The sequence below is a fragment of the Malaya genurostris genome, unplaced genomic scaffold (assembly GCF_030247185.1).
Source record: "Malaya genurostris strain Urasoe2022 unplaced genomic scaffold, Malgen_1.1 HiC_scaffold_21, whole genome shotgun sequence".
Taxonomy (NCBI): domain Eukaryota; kingdom Metazoa; phylum Arthropoda; class Insecta; order Diptera; family Culicidae; genus Malaya; species Malaya genurostris.
The window spans coordinates 1-23,951 of NW_026682651.1; the positions used below are offsets into that span (position 1 = coordinate 1).

The 23,951-nt window shown below is 38.7% G+C and overlaps 5 protein-coding genes across 8 annotated transcripts in view; 2 read left to right on the forward strand and 3 right to left on the reverse strand.

Moving 5' to 3' along the window:
• Positions 1-440: 440 nt before the first annotated feature.
• LOC131439948 (ADAM 17-like protease) lies at positions 441-3,413 on the forward strand. Its single transcript, XM_058611068.1, has 7 exons — positions 441-634; positions 705-1,468; positions 1,528-1,722; positions 1,855-1,993; positions 2,092-2,997; positions 3,068-3,227; positions 3,286-3,413. The coding sequence occupies exons 1-7, from the start codon at positions 541-543 to the stop codon at positions 3,320-3,322; spliced, it is 2,295 nt and encodes a 764-aa protein (XP_058467051.1). The 5' UTR covers positions 441-540; the 3' UTR covers positions 3,323-3,413.
• A 10-nt stretch (positions 3,414-3,423) lies between these two features.
• Positions 3,424-5,151, reverse strand: LOC131439949 (tRNA (guanine(10)-N2)-methyltransferase homolog). Its single transcript, XM_058611070.1, has 4 exons — positions 5,003-5,151; positions 4,086-4,947; positions 3,831-4,029; positions 3,424-3,769 (listed from the first exon to the last, which is right to left on the reverse strand). The coding sequence occupies exons 1-4, from the start codon at positions 5,066-5,068 to the stop codon at positions 3,424-3,426; spliced, it is 1,473 nt and encodes a 490-aa protein (XP_058467053.1). The 5' UTR covers positions 5,069-5,151.
• A 19-nt stretch (positions 5,152-5,170) lies between these two features.
• LOC131439950 (trafficking protein particle complex subunit 6b-like) lies at positions 5,171-5,936 on the reverse strand. The gene is made up of 3 exons (XM_058611071.1): positions 5,708-5,936; positions 5,384-5,647; positions 5,171-5,325 (listed from the first exon to the last, which is right to left on the reverse strand). Exons 1-3 carry the CDS (start codon positions 5,780-5,782, stop codon positions 5,200-5,202), a joined length of 465 nt encoding a protein of 154 aa, XP_058467054.1. The 5' UTR covers positions 5,783-5,936; the 3' UTR covers positions 5,171-5,199.
• Positions 5,937-9,719: 3,783 nt separating this feature from the next.
• On the reverse strand, positions 9,720-13,147 carry LOC131439952 (uncharacterized). Its single transcript, XM_058611073.1, has 4 exons — positions 10,765-13,147; positions 10,598-10,700; positions 10,261-10,526; positions 9,720-10,195 (listed from the first exon to the last, which is right to left on the reverse strand). Exons 1-4 carry the CDS (start codon positions 13,050-13,052, stop codon positions 10,090-10,092), a joined length of 2,763 nt encoding a protein of 920 aa, XP_058467056.1. The 5' UTR covers positions 13,053-13,147; the 3' UTR covers positions 9,720-10,089.
• Positions 13,148-21,478: 8,331 nt separating this feature from the next.
• LOC131439947 (sodium-independent sulfate anion transporter-like) overlaps positions 21,479-23,951 on the forward strand; it is a 50,895-nt gene continuing 48,422 nt past the window's right edge. For 2 of the 4 annotated variants that reach the window (XR_009231265.1, XM_058611062.1), the window contains exons 1-2: positions 21,479-21,601; positions 22,116-22,203. The gene's annotated coding sequence lies outside the window, so the exon portion shown is untranslated. Of the gene's footprint in view, positions 21,602-22,017; positions 22,034-22,115; positions 22,204-23,951 lie in introns of those variants that run through there. The other 2 variants (XM_058611064.1, XM_058611067.1) reach the window with 2 other exon arrangements.

The window sequence follows — 23,951 nt, forward strand, 5'->3', positions numbered from 1 at the left end:
TCCTTTGGTTAATCCAGAATCTATAGTAGATCGTATGCTGATTGGTGCAGGCAATGATTTACGAAACACTATAAAAAGTTTTGTATATGAAGCTGCTGAAATAGTCTTATGATAATGTCTGGTAGATAAAATACGGTAGGGGAATTCACGTTTTTGATTGGGTTGTGAAGTCCCCTACCAGACGTTATCAATCTATTGAAACGTCTGGTAGGGGAGTTCACACTTTAATTGCAATGCTTGCCGCATGTGGCGCTGCAAGCAGTTGGCTAAATAGTTCAGGTAGGTCGATTCTGAGGTAGGGCTTTTCACGCAAGTCACAAAACCGGCATGTAAAAATCAGCTGGTTTTGGCATTTGAAACAGCTGTTTCAATATTATAGTTACAGAGGCACCAGCGGTACGTATGTTTTTGCTCTTATTTTGACAGTTCTACAAATATTCATAGTCAGAAAAATTCGAGAAAAACAAAAATGGTGGCCGAGTGAAAAATATGGGTTTTCTCAGAAAAATATAGATTTTTGATAAGAAAAATTCACTAAAAATGAGTAAAATTAGTTTGAGTCGCTTTCCAACCGATCCTGTGGTCATAATTAGTATAATTTTGTCGGTTTTATGCTGGATACAGGCAACAAATGGTTAGTGAAAAAGTTTACCCCTATGTGTAGGCAAATCTAACCACGGTATCGATCTTTCCGAATATTTTAGCTCAGTTGCACAAAAATCTGCGGCACTACGAAACACTACATGTCGACGATCTGACACACCGGATCACGAAACGGGGAGCTAAACACAGCAGTCATCCATTCAATACCATCAAGGAAGTGGAGTTCCGAGCTCTAGGGCGTAATTTTCGATTGATTCTTCACCCGCACAAGGATGTGCTGCACAGCAATTTTCACGCATATTCGGTAGATGGCAGCGGTGCAGAGTCGGTGATACACCTGGATCGTGACAATTTTTTCAAGGGTCGAGTATTTGGAGAGACGAACTCACAGGTAAATGCTCACCTGGAGGACGGGCTACTGACGGCTTCAGTTGTACTGCCCGATGAAACGTACCACATTGAACCGTCGTGGAGACATTTGAACGATTTGAGTAACAGGCATATGATTGCCTACAAATCGTCCGACATCAAGTTCAGTTGGGACGATATAGATGCCGTTGATGGCGAAATGGGCGGGGTGCCGAAAACGTGCGGGTACGTGAAGGAAGGTCTAGAACTGGAGCAGGACGATGAAGATGGCGGCGGTACGGATGGGGATCGATCCGAGTCGGTGTTTGAAACACTGGTGCCATCAATGTGGACAGCAACCGAACCGACGAATGGAAAAGAGCTTCGACGGAAGCGTCAGGCCGATCAGTACGAGTATACGCCCACGAAAACACGATGCCCACTGCTGTTGGTAGCCGACTATAGGTTCTTTCAGGAAATGGGTGGCAGTAACACAAAAACCACTATAAATTATTTGGTAAGATGATTCTGAACATCTTTGGAATGCGTATTTGTTATGCTTCTAACTCACTTCAGATCAGTCTTATCGATCGAGTTCATAAGATATACAATGACACTATCTGGCAAGATCGTTCCGACCAGGAGGGCTTCAAAGGAATGGGATTTGTTATAAAGAAAATCGTGGTACATTCGGAACCCACCCGAGTGAGGGGAGGCGAAGCGCATTACAATATGGTTCGTGAAAAGTGGGATGTTCGCAATTTACTGGAGGTAAGATATTGCTTGTTGATCTATTCTATTTGATGCTCGATTCACGAAGAAAAATTTAAAACATAACTGTCCTTCGACACAAGTGAGCCTTCTAACGATAATTTCTCCCGCTCAAACATGCTGCCTGGAAAGGTATTCTCCCGAGAGTACAGTCACAAAGACTTTTGTCTCGCGCATCTTTTCACCGATCTTAAATTCGAGGGTGGTATTCTTGGGTTAGCCTATGTCGGGTCACCTCGACGCAACTCCGTCGGTGGTATCTGTACACCAGGTGCTTGTTTAATTTCTGCTGATTGAGGAAACGGAAACTCACTTGCCGAATAACACTTCATTTTTGTTTTGTTTCTTTCGTTGTTTTTTCCCCAACAGAGTACTTCAAAAACGGTTACACTCTATATTTGAACTCAGGATTGAGCAGTTCTCGGAACCACTACGGCCAACGAGTAATCACTCGTGAAGCGGATCTGGTGACGGCTCACGAGTTCGGCCATAACTGGGGATCCGAACATGATCCGGACATTCCCGAGTGTTCGCCGAGTGCCTCCCAAGGCGGTAGCTTCCTGATGTACACGTACTCCGTTAGTGGATATGATGTGAACAATAAAAAGTTTTCTCCATGTTCGCTGCGATCGATTCGCAAGGTTCTGCAGGCAAAATCGGGACGATGCTTTTCCGAACCGGAAGAATCTTTCTGCGGAAATCTGCGCGTTGAAGGTGACGAACAGTGCGATGCGGGTTTGCTGGGGACGGAAGATAATGACGCGTGCTGCGATAAAAACTGCAAACTTCGACGTAATCAAGGGGCGGTCTGCAGCGATAAGAATTCACCGTGCTGTCAGAATTGTCAGTATATGATGGCTGGAGTAAAGTGCCGAGAAGCTCAGTATGCCACGTGTGAGCAAGAGGCACGCTGCACCGGAAATCATGCGGATTGTCCCAAGAGCCCACCGATGGGTGACGGAACTATGTGCCAAGAGCGGGGACAATGTCGCAACGGGAAATGCGTTCCGTATTGTGAAACGCAAGGGCTGCAGAGCTGTATGTGTGACACCATGGCGGACGCTTGTAAGCGTTGCTGCCGGCAGAGTATCAACGAAACGTGCTTCCCGGTAGAACCTCCCGATGTGCTACCCGATGGAACGCCATGCATCCAAGGGTTTTGCAACAAGGGGATGTGCGAGAAAACAATTCAGGACGTGGTAGAACGTTTCTGGGATATAATAGAGGAAATCAATATCAACAAAGTGCTGCGGTTTCTACGAGATAACATAGTCAGTAAGTACTAATTGAGTCTAAAATCTAAACTTTGTTCAAGCAATGATGCTCAATTTAAAATCGTTTCCAGTGGCAGTCGTAATGCTGACAGCTTTGTTTTGGATTCCAGTAAGCTGTATAATATCTTATTTTGATCGCAAAAAACGAAAGGAAGATTGGAAAGAGTACGAATGGAGCCAAAAGCTAGATCTCATTCATCCTAGTGATCGTAGACGAGTGATTCATATAAGGTTCTGCTCATAAATGCTTCATAATTTGTGCCAAAATCAAGATTCGCTTTCTTTTCAGAGTTCCCCGACAAAAAATCACCGTTGCTCGAATGTAAACATTAAGTTGTTCCAATCGGAAATGATTCCATCACATACGCATCACTAATAAAAACGATCGAAACCAATTTTACTTCACGCAAAAAAAAACATGCGTAATTTATTTATCCGTATCTTCACCACTTCCCTGATTGATAAACTTCCACTTTCCGTCGACGTCAAGCGTCTTCCCTCGTTTGATAGCTTCCTCGCAACCCGCTTTCCGTAGTGCCAATCGACGTTCTTTTCGGGAGCCACTATTCTGTAAAACCATGCCCATGTACCGTTGCCGGAAGTTTTCCACCATGACCTGCGATAGCTCGTACGAAAGCATGTCTTCCTGGCGGTCGGAAATTTTCTCATACGTCAATAGCCGACGGGCACTGTAGACGGACAATGGTTGCTCCGAATTAGCTATCAGTTCCAAACATTTGTGTCGCGGTAGCATCTCCGGGGTGAAATCTTTTCTGGAATCGAAAATTAGAGCCATGTCTTTACAAATCATGATCAAATCGACTCGTTGCTTACCTCAATATCGGAAACCAGCATACCAATCGTCCTCCCATTTTAAGATATTGTGCAGAGAAATTAAGCAGATCCCTGTATAACTCGTCGAACTGATACGGGGACGTGGACGGATAGTGAACAACCCCTTCGTTCAAGCAGGTGGCTCGTCTCTGTGTTTTGAATTCGATGCGTTCAGTAGCTTCTCGAATGCCGTAAGGAGCTGAAAATTAAAAACAAAAAATTACACCAATCGCTGTTAGGCCTGCTAGTACTCACGATCCGTAATGATGCTATCAAACTTTAGCCGGTCGTTCCAAACACTCCTGGAGAAATCCGACACCAACACGTCAACATACAAACTCTCGCAACCATACTGCTTCAGATTGGCATAGATACTTTCGTCACTTGCCCGTACTTTTTGATTTGCCCGTGTTGGTTTCGACTTCCCGTGAACAGTCATATAGTCGATATCGGAACCTAAAACATAAGCTCCGAATTTTGCCGCTGCCACCAGTAACGAACCGGAACCGACAAACGGATCCAGTATCAAATCACCGGGTTTCACCAATCCTTGATTAGCCATCAGTAAGGACAACTGCGGATCCATTGATGTGTTCCCGATGAACTTACGTTTCTTCAACGAGATTTCATTTATAGTGTCCCGACTTCCATCTGCCACCCATTTGCCGAACAAAATATCGATCGGTTGGTCGGGTACACTCATCGGGTCAAGCCCCCAGAATTCAATGTACCAAAAGTGTACATCTGGTGTTCTAAGATTAACCGGTCCTTGCATCGGTAGGTAATGCATCGTTTCCATTTTAGCCACTTTTTCCGCTTGCGTAAAATGCTTATTGTAAGTCTCAACGGTTACCTTAAAACTACGATCTTTCTGAAACAGAGGTTTCAACGTCGTTCTGTTGTTTTCAATGTACATGTTTAGCTGATCGTGAAATGCGCTGAGAAGTGTGGAATGTGACCAGAGTTCGAATATGCACCGTAGCGACATTGAACGTGAAGCCAACTTTCTGGCAGTTTCATCATCAGGTAGTTCAACAATCCAAAACGGGTGATCACTTTTTTGTTCTGCGCCAGTTCGCATTTTCATGTTCCATAACCGCAACAAAGATGATATTTCCTGCATATAATTATGATTTACAAATAATTAATCCATGTTAATCAACAACACTTACAGCTTGCCGGAAATCTACATGCTCCTGAGCGAACCACAGGACATATTTCTTCCACTGAGAACACATTTTGCATAAAAATTAAATTAGACTAATTTTTGAGTGCACGCTCTGCGTTAGTTGTTTTGTTGTGACAGTTCTTTCTCAACAATGAAACGTCAAAATACACGGAGTCCAATATTGTATTTATTTTTCTTAATTCAAGCTCGATTAACTTGAATATGGAACTTACATGATGGCATGTTCTGCACTTCGGCCGTAACAGTGCTGTTGATCCCTAGATTTGCTAAGCCGCCTCGCACCAATCCGCAGGTGAATGCGACGAACTAGAAAACGTTTGTACCGTTACTCTTACAAGTTAGGGTAAAATCCAATCAAACTTACCTTCGGAGCATGTTCAAGATATTGTGAGTTAGCGGACAGCCGGGTCAGAAATCGAAAGGCATTGTCCTGTAGAACATACACTCCTTGATGATTGGTTCGCAGGTTATCAATTTGCTTCCGATAAATAGAGCTCCAAAAGTCGGTGCAAATGAATTTCATCGTATCTAGTTCGTCTTTGAATCGTGGCCATTCCCGGGTCAACCGTTCGATTATTCGATACCCAGTCGAATAGCCGATATATTCCAAAGCTGAAAGATCGTTTTCCTATGAATGCGAAAATATTCAGTTTAGAAAAAAAGCAACTGACATTTATTTTCAAAATACCTTATCATTTTCCTTCGTTAATGTATAATTCACAATTTCCGAATGTAAGTATTCGAATATAGCCTCCTCAGCCATTTTAACACTGATTAACTAGCAATTATTTGATTCACGGAAACTGTGCAGGACACGAATAAAATGTAAATTGTTTCGATTTTTAGCCAGAATTGTTTTAATCGTTGTATTTATCACATTCTTTTATTTCCTCCTTCGTATGACAGGGCAAAACCGCAAAACATATCGCCAGGGATGCCAAACACATTTGCAAAATATTATGAACGTATTCAAATGAAAAGGACTGAACAAAACCGATTTCAAATAGAGACCGAGAATTCCGAAGACGAAAATATAGAATCTGTTTGTTACAATTTGAGCTAATTTGGCAATTTGGTCTTCTTGCCACTATGCCTTGGGTCTCGATCTGTGAAACTTTAATGTCGTTTTTGTTTGATGCCAAACCTAACCCAGTTTCCACCTTAACTGCTGTCAAACCGTTTGTTTGAAGCTAGTTAGTTTCAATGATGTTGAACTAAAAATCGTGTCAGTTTCAAACCTGGTTTTCATATCAGGTTTGCTCAAATCCCAAAAAAACCAACACAGTTTCGTGAAAAGTGTTTGTTTGCTGAAACTATCCTGAGTCATTTTCAGTTTTCTCAAGTCAAGATTTTCCCTTAGGATGTTGATGTGGGAATCTATCATAATTCTTTTTTCTATTTTCTGTCCCCCTATGGTGATATTTCAATATATATTAAAATTCCACTAAGTGGACTAAGAAGGGTTTTTATAGACTAGCATCACTCTTCTCATACAAATAGGCAACGCAAATGTAAGCACTAGTTTGGAAAAATGATGCTGACTGTGTGACATAAACATATGGTCTCTGTCACCTGTCCATCAAAAAGTGACTGTTAAAGTCACTAACAGAAGAAGAAGAAGAAGTGTGACATAAACCATAAATCAAATAAACATAGATTTGCCACTGTACGGTGACACCGACGACACGACCTGCCACTCGTCTATCTAAACTGTATCGAAAATTTAACTACCCCTCAGTAACTGGTAATGTCAAAACGAAGTTGCTTGAAAATCTATTGAAACTGGCAACAAAAGTAGAAAACTGATGATTTTAGATAACAGTTACCATGGCTATGTAGGTTTTTTTTAATGGAACGGAATATATAAATAATCTCAAAACAAAAACAAATTGTTTCTGTGAACCAGAAGAAATGCGGCTTTCTGTGAATCAAAAAAAATAGGACCAGCTTAGCATTGAATTTCACCCAAAACACCCCGAAAAGGCTGACATATAGCAGCTATTTGACTAGATGTGCGTAGCGCATGGTGAACGGGCGGTAAAAAATATTACATTCGATCGGATTGCCATCGAGGCGCGGATTGATTAGAAAAAAGTTGCTAGCAGGGCATATTTGCTTGTACTAGCTATGAATCACCAATTTACCAAGGACATTAACTCTATTTTCCCTCCATTGCAGATCAAATACTTCGGTATAAATGAATCCGTTGGTCTTATTTCGCTTGCCGAGAAAAGCGAAGAAAATTCGTATGCGGAAAATCCCTATTCGAAACATCTGGTTATCGTGACTGATCGCGAATCACATCAGCTGATCATCGAGGCGCACGAGCTAATAAGTAGAGTTTGTGCGTTAACGTATTCAAACCGGGAACTCAAGCGGAGGTTCTGCTCCTGAAGGAAACACTTATTTAGGACTAAAAAGTCGAAATGATTGGACCTCCTATGTACGATGATACGGAACGTGATTTCGTGAATCATGCCGATCGATGCGTCAATCTCTTTTGAAGCTACTATCAAGCGTGTACCGGTCATAGTGGCCGTATTGTGGAGGATAGCGATTGTACACGTTCTACCTTGAATAACCGTCTAATCGGGACCTTCCCGAAATTGGAGCGCCATTCTACCGAACGAGAATGGGGGCACCTATGTTTGAATCAGGGCGCGGGTTGGCCTAGATACATTCTAGAATTCAATCCAGACCGTCGGGAACAAATTTATTTTTTATTTTTGTATCCGTATTCTACATCATTACCGTTAGAACATTAAAAAACGCTCGATCGATAAATTGTTTATATTTCTCGACCATGAATTTGATTTTTTAAGAAACCATTGCAGCTAGAACATGTTGACTTGTTAGCATTTCCATTGCGTACAATGGTAAGATGACCTTCTTTGGATTTCACAGTAGAAGTTACTGAAATATTCAACAAAATCTGTAAAAATGTGTACCATTCGCGTATCTTTTACGTTTTTTTTAAATTGTTTGTTTATTTACTTTGGAGCTCCTTGGTAACTAGTTCGTAGCAACCTAAACAGTGTTGCTCAAGAAGATTATTTTTATCATTATCAAGGGGTCGCTATATTTGCGGTAACTGGCGGTGAATCGTTAACAGACAATTTAATTGCCAATTTTTCTTCGGAGTGCCTGGTCGTGTCGTCGGTGACACTAACAGCACCTCTAGTGAGAAACGGGTGTACTTTTTTCCATTAGCTACTGTGGTTGTGTTAAATGCGCAGGCAACTTTATGCATGCATTTTAGGAGCATTTACGCACCCATTCTCCACCAGACGGCGCTTTTGGTGTCACGGGTTGCTCACCTACATTACTATTACACTGGGAAATCTATGTTTATTCGATTTATGCATAAACACTGAAGCATGCTTTTGTGAACTACTCGAATCAATCTGGATCAATTAGTGCCAAAATTAGTATCCGAAATTATTTAATAAAAGTATGAAATAATTCATGAGACTGTTATGAAAGAAGATGAAGGCATTATCACACCACTAAGTGAATTAAGAAGGGTTTTTATAAACTCTAGAAACTTATCAGTATGCTTCTTAGCAAAGCTAATTCGTTTAGCTTTATGTCGTTTTTGCTTGATGCCAAACCCAACCCAGTTTCCACCCTAACTGCTGTCAAACCGTTTGTTTGAAGCTAGTTTCGAACCTAGTTTTAACGTTGTTGAACTGAAAATCGAGTCAGTTGTTATATCAGGTTTGCTCTAACCCCCGTTGCTAAGTGCGAAATCAACACAGTTTCTTGAAAAGTGTTTGTTTGATGAAACTACATTGGGTCAGTTCCAGTTTTCTCAAGCGAAAACGACATTAGTATGTTACTGGCTTTCAGATACACAAAATAACTGCTTTCTAAATTACTGCGTTCTTCATTTCGATTCATTTCATTTCTTAATTTTTCATTTGCTTACTATTGGCCTTTCTGTTTCAACAGACTTCGCAGCCGATTCTTAGTGTACAAAATCATTGCATGGCTAGTACTATGGATCCTACTGACACTAAGAATCCTTCCAGGTCGGGGCTCTAACATACGACAACTGGCTTGTAAGACCAGCGTTCTATGCATTGACTCATCCAATTCAGTCGATAAAACAAAACCGCTTAGGTTCGGTTCGGCAGAAACCAAGAACAGTATTGTGTAGTGAACAATAGAACGATCTCGAAATAAGTGAAGCAAATGAACAAAAGCTGCATCTGTGATAGCCAACAATAAAACATCCTCAGCTGACAACATCAGCTTGCAACGCACCCATCGACTGGCATTTGCCGATGATAACGATGATTCCGCCAACAACACGTGACACCGAACCAATGGACGGAAGCGTGAATAGCGAACCACTGCACCTCCTTCTTTTCCAATGAAGAAGATGACAACTAGATCCAGCCATAAGAAAAACATTTTTTTCATTGTTAAACGGCCACGTAAAGCTTAAGCGCATATGAACCGAGATGAAAAATCTATGAATAAAAAAAATTCAAAACGGTACCAAGAACTTCGACAGAACCATTTCATATTTTCTTCCATTGAAATACGAGTGTCAGTCAGCAGGAATTTGGTTCACGGAAAATGCACTCAAAATTGTTCAACATGAAAGAAGTTCAGCAATTCGGTGAAGTGAATATGAAGCTTGAGGCACTTTCGGTATGATGTCTTGGAACAACATTTTAAAGGCATTTAAGGAATGAAGTAACGACAAACCAACTATCGCTATATTCGGCATTTATTATATTGTGTTCAATAGTGCACACAGCTGGCTGCAGGATTTAGTTTTTGACATTTGCTAATCAACGTTTAAAAGTCTAGAACTACAGTTATATAGGACCGTAAATGTACTCTGTTTGCTTCTTCAATACAGCTGAGTAGACCGAAGTGTCTACTCTTAACAAATGACGGACCTTGATCGATTTACTCGAAGATAAATGCTAACGCAAATTATCTCAGCTCAGCTAGTGATTTGCGACGAAAAACTACAAGCTAAATATAGGATAATAATCTCTACAGTCTACTACAAACTACTACTGCTAAGTGGAAAAGAAAGTCGTAGGCCATGCTTCAATTCCTACGGTGCCTTCGTCGGAAGTTGTTCTGCGTCTGCGGTTGCCCCTGTTGGTTCTGTCCACCGTAAATGTTGTTCAGAAAATCATCCAAGTTCGGTTCACTGCAATTATAATCATAATCGGTATGTTTTACCTTAACTCTCTAGCCAAAATAAACTCAACGCACCTTGAAGGAGGTTCCTTTCGAGCTCTTCCACCAGTGGTATCTCTGTCGCTCGTTTGCCCTTGTCCGCCGGGGGAAGGGCCCTGTTGCTGCTGTGAGTTTCCACCAAGCACTATTCGATACTGAACGATGTGTGAGTTGGGTTGCAGGTGAGACAATGCACCCTTCTGACAGTTGGCCCACTCCGTAATGTCGTACACGTTACCCTCCATCATGGCCAAGTATTTCCAGCGCATTCCGAACAGGCTTGTTTCGGCCCAGATATCACCCTAAGAGAACAGAAGATAACTTCAACTAACTCCGACATCCGGAGTGATATGGGTGAGATAACAAATCTTACCTCTCTGGCGGAATGACGAATTTTACAGGAGTTACATTCTCTGGCAGCATAGTGAGCTCGTCCGGTGGGTTTTCGAGGGTGTCTGAGGCAACAGCTGCTACATCTGTAATTGAAAAAATATCACGCCGATAAAAAAAACCAATGATCTATCGTAGCAAAACACGCACCTGATCGTGTTAGCAGCTTCTGAGATTTTTGTGTGCAGTTGAGTCAATAGATCATTTATTTCCGACCAGGCTTTTTCCGCGTTCAACGCTTCCGCCAGGCTTTGATCGTAGGCGTTACGATTCTCCGGTTCGCCAATCAGTTCAAACGATCTTTGCAACACCTTGAAAGCCTCTTCGGCACCCGGCTGTTTGTTCTTGTCCGGATGAACAAGCACGGCAATCTTTTTGTAATGCTTCCGTATCTGCTCCTGGGAACACTCGGGGCTCACACCGAGTATGCTGTATGCATCTTTACCTTTACAGTTCAATAAGGAAGACATGGCCTCATCCGCCGTCGATGGTAACCGTCCATTTTTGTAGTAATTTTGTCCACCTCCGGTCGTCGGATCGGTTGGAGTTGATCGTGCCTTACCACGCCAAAATGCCCAACTCGAATCCTTAGCGAACCGACTGTCGAATGATTTCCACACACCTTTAAACCACGCCCCTGGTCGATTTTGCTGCAACTCTTGTTTCACGCTAATGGCATAGTATTGGCAATGTTGATAACCGGCAACCAAATAATCCCAACAAAGTCTCAGACTTAGGTAAACCACGTCGCTTACCAAAGACCACAGCCAGAGCAAAGCTATTACGGTGTACTCAATCCAGGCATTGACAATCTTCTGAATAATCACGTACTTTTGATTTTTACGAGGTCGCTGTCCCCGCTTACTGTTCAGTGGTTGCTGATATACTTTGTCCTGTTTCGTACGAGTAGTACCAGAAGTTCGTCCAGTTCGCTTATGTGCACTGCGCGAACCGGAGATCTTTTCGATATGAGTATCCGCAGAATTGTTATTCTTTTTGACATTGTACATGTAAGTATGCTGAGCTTGCTGTTCCTGTTGGGCTCCGTCAGATTCATCGGAATCTTCTTCGTCGCCTTGGCCTTCGTTATCCTCATCTAGTTCAACTTGTTCTTCGTAATTTGATGTCTCCTTACAGGAAGTTACCTGCACATCCTGAATCGTATAGGAATCGTTGAAATTGCGCAAGCGATTCTTCTTCCCGGCAGAGTTGTTTCCTCCTTTTAGATTCTTACCGTTGGACTTATCCACTTTTTTACCTGCCTTATCGGAACCATTGGTTGTCACCGTTGGTTTCGAGCCACCGGAATTGTCCAAAGATTGTTGAACTCCCACGGATCCAACAGATTGTGTTCCTGATTTCTTTATTCCGGGGCCATTGTTTCGATCCATCTTCCGGTTGAATTTATCTTCTGGTGAATTGGCGGAAGACTGCGGTTTTTTGCCTGAACCCTTTTCCGATTTGTTCGCTTTGCCACCGGATGGGGTATGACCGTTATTTGCCGGAAATGTAGCGGCTTGTTTTGCATTGATACCACTATTGGTGGTACTGTTCGGTGACATAGCTGTCGTCGGCGAGGTTGACGGGGCCACGTTCTTGCTCAACACATCGGAATAAGACATTCGCATCGGTTTAACTTCAGCAACGATTCGTTGCTTTTTGTTGACATTCTGATTCAATTTAGCACTATTATCATCATTCAGCTGGTTATAATTAATGGCAGCATTAGTGGCAGCTACAGTAGCCGTAACTGGCTGCTGTTGTGGAAGATTCATAGAAGCATGCGTTACTTTCGGAGACACTTGCTGGTCCATAGAATGTGGTTGATTCACGGAAGATTGTTCGGCTTGCGGTACTGGAATTGGCTGTTGTTGGGCAGTGTATGGTGGAGTTTGAACATATGCTTCCGGAGATGATCTGGGTAAGCCATCGGTTAGGAGCGATGGTCCGTTTCCCCCAAAAGGTGAATATGTTCCCGAAATAGTTGGAGCCCAATTTCCGACCAGTTGATTGATAAGCATGCTAGTGTTGCTGACTGCGTTTTCGGGTGACCCACTAACAGCACTCGCTGTAGATGCTGCCACTTGTGATTGATGTTGTGGTGGTTGTTGCTGATGAAACAAGTACCCTAAACCAGGTGCAGAGCGCATGAAATTGTTATTGGAGAACAATTCGTATTCGTATTTTCCGGTAGGATTGTTCAAGTTGACATCTTCACTGGGTTGATGGTAAACCTTGATGAAGTTACCAAATCCATCGGCAAGCACAGTAAAATTATCCCCCGTAGGATGGTGGCTATAATTTGAACCTGCTTCGGTGGTCGGATGGAAATAGTTGGATGTGCCAGCAATTGAACTGTCCACTGTCGCATACTGTGGCTGTTGATTATGTCCCATTTCCCAAAATGCTTCATTCTGTTCGTTTCCAGTATTCTCCATTGTTTTTCGACTAGTGAAACTCGGGAAACTTTATTTTTTCAATTCCACAATCGAATTGATCTACACATCGCACACACCGTCAAATACCTTCTGACAGTAGAAGAGTTTTGATGTGGAACTTTTTCCAACTACGGTGAATTTGCCGACGAATGCTCTCGCCAACTAAAGCGCTCTCAGCAACCAAAAAGCTTTTCCGTAAAATTGAACTGCCACCTCAATATGCGACCAACCAACGACACACACATAGAAAAATTGTTGCTTGGAACTACAAAACCAAATATTTGATGAAATTCTTGATAAACAAATTCATAATAAATTCACCTGAAGAATCAATTTAAAATTATCTTAATATAAAGACAATACTTGTATGGTTCGATAAAACAAATCATAAGATATAAACTTACAGTGATTAATTACATAAACTTTCCCGTAGAAAAATAAACCATTGATTTTACAGTATAAACAATTTATTCACAATTTGATATATGGGTTATAATACATTTTATTGTATCTTGACAATAAATTTTTCATTTTCAACAATTCAATTTATTGTTTCTACAATTGCATTTATTGTTTCACAATTGAATTTATTGTACACGTGGTGTTTAAAACAATATGCAAACTATACATTTGATTGTTTTCCATGAGAACATGTATGCGAAAACTTTATGATTTCAATTGTTGCGATACTTAACAACCTATACATTCTATTGTAAAAAGCATGTTCACAGTTAATTGAATAGTGTACAATACATAAAAATATTTTTCAATGGTCAAAGCAAAATTGTGACAGGTTTTGTTACAGCAAATCGTACTGTTTTCTACAATATTTTTTATTCGGATTAGTTTTTGCCATATATTTTTGTTTGTTTTAAAGAATAAAACGATTACTTTCAAAACAAGAGTGGTTCCCATATTCTTCGATTCATATATTCATTAGCTGTCTACAGTTCTAGTTTTTAATCATCCAATCAACAGTATCCAATGATTCATGGTCCCAAGAGGCAAATCACTCAAAACTTCGTCTGAACGCATTCAAGACGGAATAGGGGTAGAGGTAGGAAAAGTTTAAAAGAAATTGTTTGAGATTAACAAGTGTAAGCAAGATTAGCTTACGATCGATTAGGCAGGAGTTCAGAAGTAAGTTTAGAAAAGTTGACAGATTAAAAAATTTCAAGACGGACAGGACTATTTCGGATTTTAAACTTTTCTGTATCTTTACACAAATAATATCAACAATAAAATGAGTCAAATTGTTTAATTATTCTGTTCGACTTCATTTGATATTCGGTAATCCTGCATGTTCATCCAAAAATAAAAACAAACCAAAAGCAAAACCTTCTGGCAGACACTGTCAGGCGTCTGAGGGGAAATCTGCCAGGCACATGCAAGCGGGTTAAGGTGGCAATCCAATTTTACGATAAAGCTTTTCGGTTAACATTAGTCGGTGAATTCACACGAGTTCGAATGTTTCAAGTTGTCAAAATAATCGATGAAGAAACAATAATTGAAGCTACCGAAAAGAGCAGGGTAAATTTAAAATCGATGAAAAAATGAAAGTTCTAAAGTACACAGTAAATGATCAGCCGTAATATTTTAGAACATCATTACTTGAGAGCAGAGATGCCAGATATTTTCATAGAAAATCTGTATTGCTTTGTATAAAAAATCTGTATTTATCTGTATTCACTAAAGGAAGGAGATTTCGGAAAAAAATGATGTTTAAAGATGTTATTCCATTAGATTATTGTTATAGAATGGTAGATGCAAGGAGCATTCTTTTATATCGTAAGTTCTTGTCGCACTGACAAGAACATTCAAGGACAAAATTTAATTGTTTTTGGTATCAACCACAATTGAATTGTAAATCCATATACTTTTTTCGTTTGAAAATGATGACTTGGAATTCAAACGCCTTATTACGCAACGTCAAATCAGATCATACAACCGACGACACGACCAGGCACTTCTAAGGACAATCAGAATAAAAAGTGATCGTGAGCGATATACCGTCAGTTACCAGAAATATTGCGACCCCTTGATAATGATAAAAATAATGTTCTTGAGCAACACTGTTTAAGTTGCTACAAACTAGTTACCTAGGAGTCCCACAATAAATAAACAAACCATTTGAAGAAGTTCTATAAATTTAAATTTTGTTTCATCAGCGCAAAATTTAATAAAAACTCATTAATTATTCTGAAGAAATACACAATTTAAGGACAATAAATCGACGAAGAATGCTATTGGCGGTATGAGAACAAATATTTCTACCGGAAAAGGAAATAGTATGAACGATTTGGAACAAATAAAGAAGTGGCGAATGAATAATGATTTGACGAACAATTGAAATCGTTTTACTTCAGTCATTAGTCATTAGAAAATAACAAATATAAATTTCGTATTTGTACCGATGACGTGCTTCTCTGGAAAGAATTAAAAAATAAAGCCAAACCTTGAAGTACTTTTGATTCGCTGTAAACGAATTTTCTTTGCATTTCGTAGAATAGTATTGATATACCGATTTTACGATACGCTTTATAATTTATGTGTACTAAATTTTGGTTATTGGACAGACGACTTCAAACTTCACCACATTTTAAGAACTTATTAACAAAGCAGATAGTCTTGATAAATCTAAGTCGTTAAAACGTGACCTGATACCGACAATACATTGAAACTATCCAATACAATAAATCTTGGCCACATACGGCAATCTGATTGCGCTGGGTTCAAAAGACATTTTTCGCATGTTCGAGCCCCAACCAGCGCTCAAGAAAGCCTTTATCTGATGAAACTGATCGATCTACGGCTCTAACAGGTGATGAAGCTGGAGAATTTGCAACTAATCCCTTCGAGGTAGTATTTGTTTACATTTCTCAAGTCTTCAATATGCAGTAACCAAGGTGATATAACTGTTATTCAAAATCAATAAATCATCATCTTGTGTTGCCAGTTTCAATAGTTTTCCCAACGTTTTCATTTTGACATTACCAGTTACTGAGGGGTAGTCAAATTTGCGATACAGTTTCGATAGACGAGTGGCAGGTCGTGTCGTCGATACAACTTTTCAGTCTGACAATAAAGTTTCATGACGCTGCACGAAAAAATTTTCATTTTAATATGGGAAATCAAACACGCTCAGACGGAAAAGTTTCATTATTTCTTTCTTACTTTTTGTGGTATCTGTATAAATCTGTATTTAATTTGAGAAATCTGTATAAAATCTGTACTCTGTATTAAATCTGTATGCGCATGTAAAAATCTGTATAATATAGATAAATCTGTATAAATGGCATCTCTGCTTGAGAGATCTCACCAAGTTTAATTCGAATTTATTTTTTTGCAAACCAGAATAATTTTGATGATTGAACTCTAGAGCTAAGGGAAAGAGAATTTCTAAACTATACGAAGATATTTTTCTGAAATCACAAGAAATGGGTTCAAGACCAAAAATTTCAACCTCAGAATTCATGAACAAAATTCGGGATATGAATTTTCGATCTGAATTCTGGAACTGAATATAAGATCTGAACTCAGAACCTGAAATTTTGAATTGACTTAGCTTTAGCCAGAAATCAATTTCATAAAATTTAGAATCAAATTCGAAACATGGATTCTAGAGTTAGATTTTGGAACTGAATTCAGTTCTTTTGCTACGGTTTGGAATTCAAGTAATACAGTTCTAGATGTAATACAGTTTTAGAACCAAATTCGCAACCTGTATCCTGAAACCGAGTTCAGTTCTATAATTCTAGAATTAAACTAATGACCTGATTTCATTATTTGGATTGCGAATCTGTCACAGAATTCGAATTTAGTTCTTAAGTCTAGTTACAGAATTAAAAAATCGAGTGAAATGATGGAAGAAAATGACTCAACAGTTGTGAATATTGAATAAATTCCACAAATCGGTTCTATTTAGAATCATTAAAATATTTCCAAAGGATTAGGCGAAGTTTACCTCTACTATCCAAATCTACAAAAAACTACTTGTTTCGTGTTATTAATTTGTATGATAGCATATACATACATCGTTACAATTCTGAAAGCGAAGAAATTAACGTTGCAAAATTCACACAATCTACTACCTAATACGAACGGTTATCTATATTTAAAAGTGTGTCAGCTTTATTCGTATTCACGTCCTCCTGCTATGTTTGTGACATTACCCACCCGCCTTTTTTAATGTTTCATTTTTTTAATGGCTAAACTCCTTGAAAATATTGCATTTCCATACTATAGAACCATTGAAAACGCATATGTTTTTATAAGAAAATTAAAATCCCTTTTTTCATTGAAACGAAAATATATTCAAAAGATTGCTGCTCTAAATATATGTTATGAACGGGTCTCTATCTATACAGAAAATTGAAATTATGAGTAATGAATCGGAAAAGAAAAACCCGATAACTAAATCGTTACATTTGTCACGTGAACAAAACTAAACTACCTTGCAAATTTTGTGTAATTGAAGAGAAGAGTACCAATTAGCAGTCGTATCGTTATCGTAAGAAGGCGGCAAGAAGAACAGAATGCTAATTCCTGTTTACATGGGGTAATAAAATTCACGGCAAACAGGTGAATCCGGTTCCGCTGCCTTTGGGTTATAAATTGTGATACGGAACGGTATTGCAATTTTAATCATTTTCGTCGTCGTTACCAGAAGTGTGAATGTAAATTGGAAATTATTAGATACGCTATTAAGCTGTCGCGTCCATTCGCTTCCGTTAAAGGTAATTGTTTCTAAAAATGTTCTAATTACTGTGCAATTTTCAGAATATGATGATTAGTATAGCTTCGAAGGCAATAGAATTATAGTGTGATATCGATCAAATCAGCTGTGCTGAATATTTTGTTCTATTCTTGAAACTAATCAATTCATACGTTTACGTGATAACGGTCAGCCATCTGTCAATATCCACATAGAGAAAAATTCCGGATTATTTTGAGTTCACTGAAAATTAATCGTAAAACGATTGATTATCGTTAAAATATTGACGCAAAAATATGAAGCAAAAAAATATAGTGGTGTGGATTGACTCATCCTCTAGTATTTGAATTTATCGTTTATCGATATGCCCAGAACGGTATTGTTTATTGCTCATGAAATAAATGTTTACGCTTACTAAAACTTCTTCTTTTACTAGTTCTGCATTTGAGTACTGAACTTCAAACAATGGATCTAAAATCTACTGCCACAATCACCGAAAGTTAAAGTAACTGGCGCAGAAACGTGAATTGGATTTGCGGTAATTTTGCTACACCAGTCAATGAAGCGTGAATAGAACAGCGAAAGAATGCACCATTCGAGCGTCGTCCGGCCGACTGTCTCAACAAACAGTGCGCGGATCGATTAGCTGCTATACACTCAAGCAAATTGAGTAGTAAAAATCATAAGGCAAATCTTATGATGCATCAAAAATCACCAAAATCATAATTTCATAAGATTAATATGAACAATATACCTCTGCAACATACATCTCATCTATCACTATAATAGTTTTCATACGAACAACATATGAACTCCACAATATATGAGAGAAGTTATGTTTGTTATAGAAATTTCGCACAATATTCCTAAAAAGTTCGTATGAATTTCATAAGGCGTTTTATTGGAATTCCAATTTTCGTGATTTCATAAGGCGGCCTTATGATTCGCTTACGATATTCTTGTGGCTAAAAACCATACGAAATCATTATGAAATTCCATATATTTTTTGCCTGAGTGTACGGAAACATTCTCCTGTAGCAGTAGTGTCGAACTACGTCAAAGACGGACATATAACAATGATTTTAAGCGGGTTATTTAGATTTATAGAAATGGAAAGGCGGTTAGACTATTGGCATTTCGTCTGTGTGACGCTTGAAGCGCGCAATAATTATGCTTATGGGGTGAGACCGACTAGTAAACGGACAAACAATAGTAAATTGCAATGGGATCGTTGTTCAATCAATCTGCTATCATCAGTGTATAATTACTTCTAAGAGTTTTTTTTTTTGCACTCGATTGATATATCATATTGAAAGACATAAGACCCTATTATAGATTATAGACACGGAAATGTGTTGTTCCTTTCCTTTGGGTATTTTAATGTTCTCAGCTGACTACACTGCAAACACACAGCAAAACCTTCATTTCTAGTGTTTCTGATCGAGAAATGCTCTATATGACACTGAGGATTTACGATTTGTGTTTAACTCCCTGTTTAGACGTAGAGTCTTCTTGAGCTAGTTTTAAATATGATCAGTATCTAACGGGGAAAGCTGGATTGGAAAGTTGACATGCAAAGCCCTCCAAGTCTATGACTCCAACGTGAGAAAAAAAAAATCAAAATGTGAAAATTATTTTATTTTGGTCCAATTTAGGTCCCACGTACAGTGTTGGTTAGGTCAATTTAACCGTGTCTCTTTTCGTATTCTGAAATAAATGATCCTTCAAATGCATATTTCATGTCGTATATAAAGAACGATATCTTCATTGTAGTTCCGGAACCGAAAGTAGTATCCACAACAAATTAAGAAATTCCGTATGAAACTGTAAGACTTTTCTTTTGAACCTATAAGTTTGTGAAAATCGATCCTTTTTTTGCAGTTTTCAATCACTATTTCCAATTCTTCCGAAACCGGATTCAGATAAACGGAATACCCGAAGTTGGTTCGCTTGCTACCAACAAATATGACCTACAAATTGGAACAGTTTTGAACGTAGTTAAACCTATACTTACTATCTCATGCTCTATTACGATTAAACCAATTAAACGAAATCTAACAAACGAAACGAACCTGCGTTTTTGTTATTTCTGCATATGTAAGTCAAGCTAAACAGCATAAAACAGGTAATAGGATTATTATTATTATTATTATTATTATTATTATTATTATTATTAAAATTATTATTATTATTATTGACATCACTACACAAAGTGTACGAAATAGAACAAAGCACGCCTTGTTCGTCTTATGTTTTCTTCTTCTTTCGGTGTTGTACATATTGTCACTCTATATGGCGATTTGAAAACTTTGACACTCATCGCCCTGTAACTGCGAAACCGGAAGTCGGATCCGGATGAAATTTCACAGTAGCTTTAAAGACAGTATAAACTTTAATTCAAATCAAGATTTGTGAAAATCGATTCAAGCATCGCAGAGAAATCGAAGTGAATTTAGTTTTAGGAGTTTTTCTTCTTCACTTTCGGTGCTCTCGAAACAGGGAAAGAGGGGACCAGTAGTGCCGAATTAAGTTTTCATGCCCACAAACTAACATGCTCTGCAAACTTGAAGAATGTATCAGACAGTTTTATGGGATTTGTACCAGTTTTTAACCATCGTTCGTGGAAAATACTAATAAAATTGGTACGACCTTTCATTTGAATCTTAGTTTGCGAGAATCGGTTGAGTTGTTCCAGAGATAATTGAGTGTAAACTTTTTCTCAAATTTTCACATATTACCATATAACTCCGGCACACACACACACACACACACACACACACACACACACACACACACACACACAAACACACACACGGACGGCCACACACACATACTTTTGCTCATTTGGTCGAGCTGAGTCGAATGGTATATGACACTCGGCCCTCCGGGCCTCGGTTAAAAAGTCGATTTTCACAGTGATTGCATAGCCTTTCTATATGAGAAAGACAAAAGGAGAAACTCTCATTTGCACTTAGGACCTTTGCTCGTGTTTGTTTTCAATTGTCTTGTCGAGTTTCGGCAAATGCTAACACATATTTAGAAATTTCGGCAAACGCATTTGCTGATTTCGGGATAATTGTTAATCACTGATGAGTTCAGCACAAAATGTTTGCAAAATTTCGACCAAAGATGCACTTTGCCGAAAAATCAGTAAATCTATTAATCTGAGAAAATATAATATTGATTACTGAGCAATCAGCAAAATTGTTCGTTATCGATCTGTCTCGGCATTTTACTATACCGAGTTAGAAAATTGTTTTTAGGTGTGTAGTTTCAGATCACATTCATACGCACAGCCAGTGCTCAATATTGTGAAACTTAGATTGGTAGAATTTTCAGAGATTGAGGGTTGTCTGTTTCGGAATGTTTTTTCGAATACAAAACTGAAGCACTAAATTAGCTATTAATCCAAATGAAAAATTAGTACTCTAATTTTCATTTACACAATCTTTGATATGTTCTAACAGTATCGGATCAATCGGCAGAGCCTCACTCGAAATGTTACGAATTGCAGTCGATCGTCGATAGGCCGGTGGAAAATTGATTACCGTCTGCATTGGTGCTACTGATGGCAGTGAGTGCCTAGAGAAGGGGAGGGGGGCCCAGGTGCGATGAAAATGGTTTGTTTACACACTTTGCTTTTACTGTTTCTAAGTGCCTGGACACGATCGTTAAGCTCGGCACGCGTTCAGCTGTTTTAGGTTTAGTTGTCTATGAGATCGCGATCGAGTTAGACGCATTTTAGCTGGTTCGTTATCCTAACTGTTAGGGTTTTGTTTATGAGCTACCCGTACCTGGAAGTGACGGTGGAACCTGTCGCCACCGTACAGTAACAGTAAGTGCTTGCTTTGCGTTCCATTGCAATCATTGCGAAACAAATTGCAGTTGAATTGGCGATTCAAAACGGAAGTGTAAACTCGCTGACTCAATTGGGAAAATCGAGGATTTCTGTGACTTGGACGGGTTTGTAGAGAACTAGCTGTGTCTAGTGTGTGTGTGTCTCTTTTCGCTCAGTGTGTCAACGGCTTTATTAATATATACCTGCTACGGGTTGTGATTCAAACGCGTCTCCGCAGACAGGACACATTGCGGTGAAACGATAATTGGATAATTAGTGAATTAGACATTACAGACATGTTTTAAATTTACTGAGTGGCAAATTTGCAATTTTATAGTGTAGCTTAGTAGCGTAATAGGATCTGCTAGGTTCGAAACAAAAAAATGGAATAGTTTATTCGTGTTCATCCTTTTCTTTTTGCTTCGCATTGTTAGTTTACGGTATTGTGCACCGAAAGATGTTGTGAATCATTGTTGTTTTTCTTCTTCTGTCTATTATTGCTGTAACTCAGGTGGCTGAGCCATTGTAAGGAAGCAGTGTCTGCTTTGACTGAAGTCGGCCTGTACGCATGCCATCAAGTCTAGACTAGCATCGAAGAGGTAAGTTTTCATTCGAATAATTTATTGAGGGAATTTAAAAGTAAAATGATAAATTTAATGATAATGCTTTTTTCGATTATTGCAAGGTGACATTGTATTAATTATTACACTTTTCTATCAATACTATTTGAAGAAAAACAGGAACTTCAAATCCGGTCAAACTATCTTGGAATAGGAGTATTTTTGAAAATGGAAATCCTTTTTTATCCATGTAGTGGTATAATGATGCCTTTCTCATATTACTTATATTTCCAAATATATCACTAGAAGATTCTGTCAAGAATTTTTTTTTCAATTTTGATATAAATAAGAAACTTAGTTTGGGTATGAACTAACTTAACCTTATCAATTTGTAAACAACTATGTGAGGTTGATAAAAAATGTTCTTTTTTAGGTGTCGTCGCACTAAATGACACTTTACCCTATAGATCTGGGACCGGAAGTCGGAACAGGATAAAAATAAACAGCAACATATGAGACTATAGCAACTTTTATTTGAGCCTAAATTTGTGAAAATCGATCAAATCATCTCTGAGAAAATTGAATGAGTCTCGTTTTAGAGTTTTTAATCACTATTTCCAGTACTTCTGGAACCTAGAACTGGAAACCAATATAGCCGAAATTGGTTAGTTTAGTAAGTAACTCATATTGCCTACTAATTGAATCAATTTTAAGCCAAACCTAGAAGAATTTTGTCGTGTTTTGTATCCTTGCTCTAAATGACGGTGTTCAATTTTAAACACACTTTACTCATGAAAGCACGATGAAATTCAATAGCAACCTATGGAACTATGAGATCTTTTATTTTATGAGTGACATTATTTGACACATACTCACATAGAGAAATTGATCAGCTCGATTAACTGTGTTGGATAGTAGGTACAAATTGAATAAAAGATTAAAGACAAATTTACATATTTTTCACCTGAAAACTATAGATTTAAATGTGGTAACACGCTATACGACAAAGCACGCTGCGAACGGAGCAAATACGGTGGTGTTGTCTTCTTCCGTGCCGCACGTACCGGCGCGTACCAGTTTTGCATCGTCATTTTGAATGACGATTTGAATATTTTGACACTCATCGCCCAATAGTTTCGGACCCGGAAGTCGGATCTGGATGAAATTGCACAGTATATTTTAACACAATGAGAGCTTTAATTTGAATCATGATTCGTGGAAACCATTGCTGAGAAATAGAAGTGAGTTCCATTTTTGGAGTCTTAGTTTGTGAAAACCAGCAAAGAAATATCCGAGAAAATTGTGTGCGCAGTTTTTCATAAATTTGCACATATTTCCTTGTAATTCCAGAACCAGAAGTCGGATCGAAATAAAAATAAGGAAAATTGTTTGGAGCCGTAAGACCTTTCATTTGAGTTTATGAAAATCGGTCGCGCCATCTATGAGAAACGTGTTTGTTTTCCTTTTTTGGTGCATATCACCTTGTAATTCCGGATCCGGAAGTCGGATCGGGATAAAATTTAATAGCAACCTGTGAAATATAATAGCAGTCTAAAACCTTTTATTTGAATCTGAGTTTGTGACAATTGGTTACGCCATCTCTGAGAAACGTGTGTGACTATTTTTTTCCCTTTTCTTGGTGCATATTACCCTGTAATTCCGTAACCGGAAGTCGGATCCAAATGAAACTCAGGAACTTTGTATAGGACTTTTCATTTGAAACATACACATACACACACAAACATTTTGTGATCTCGACGAACTGAGTCGATTGGTATATGACACTC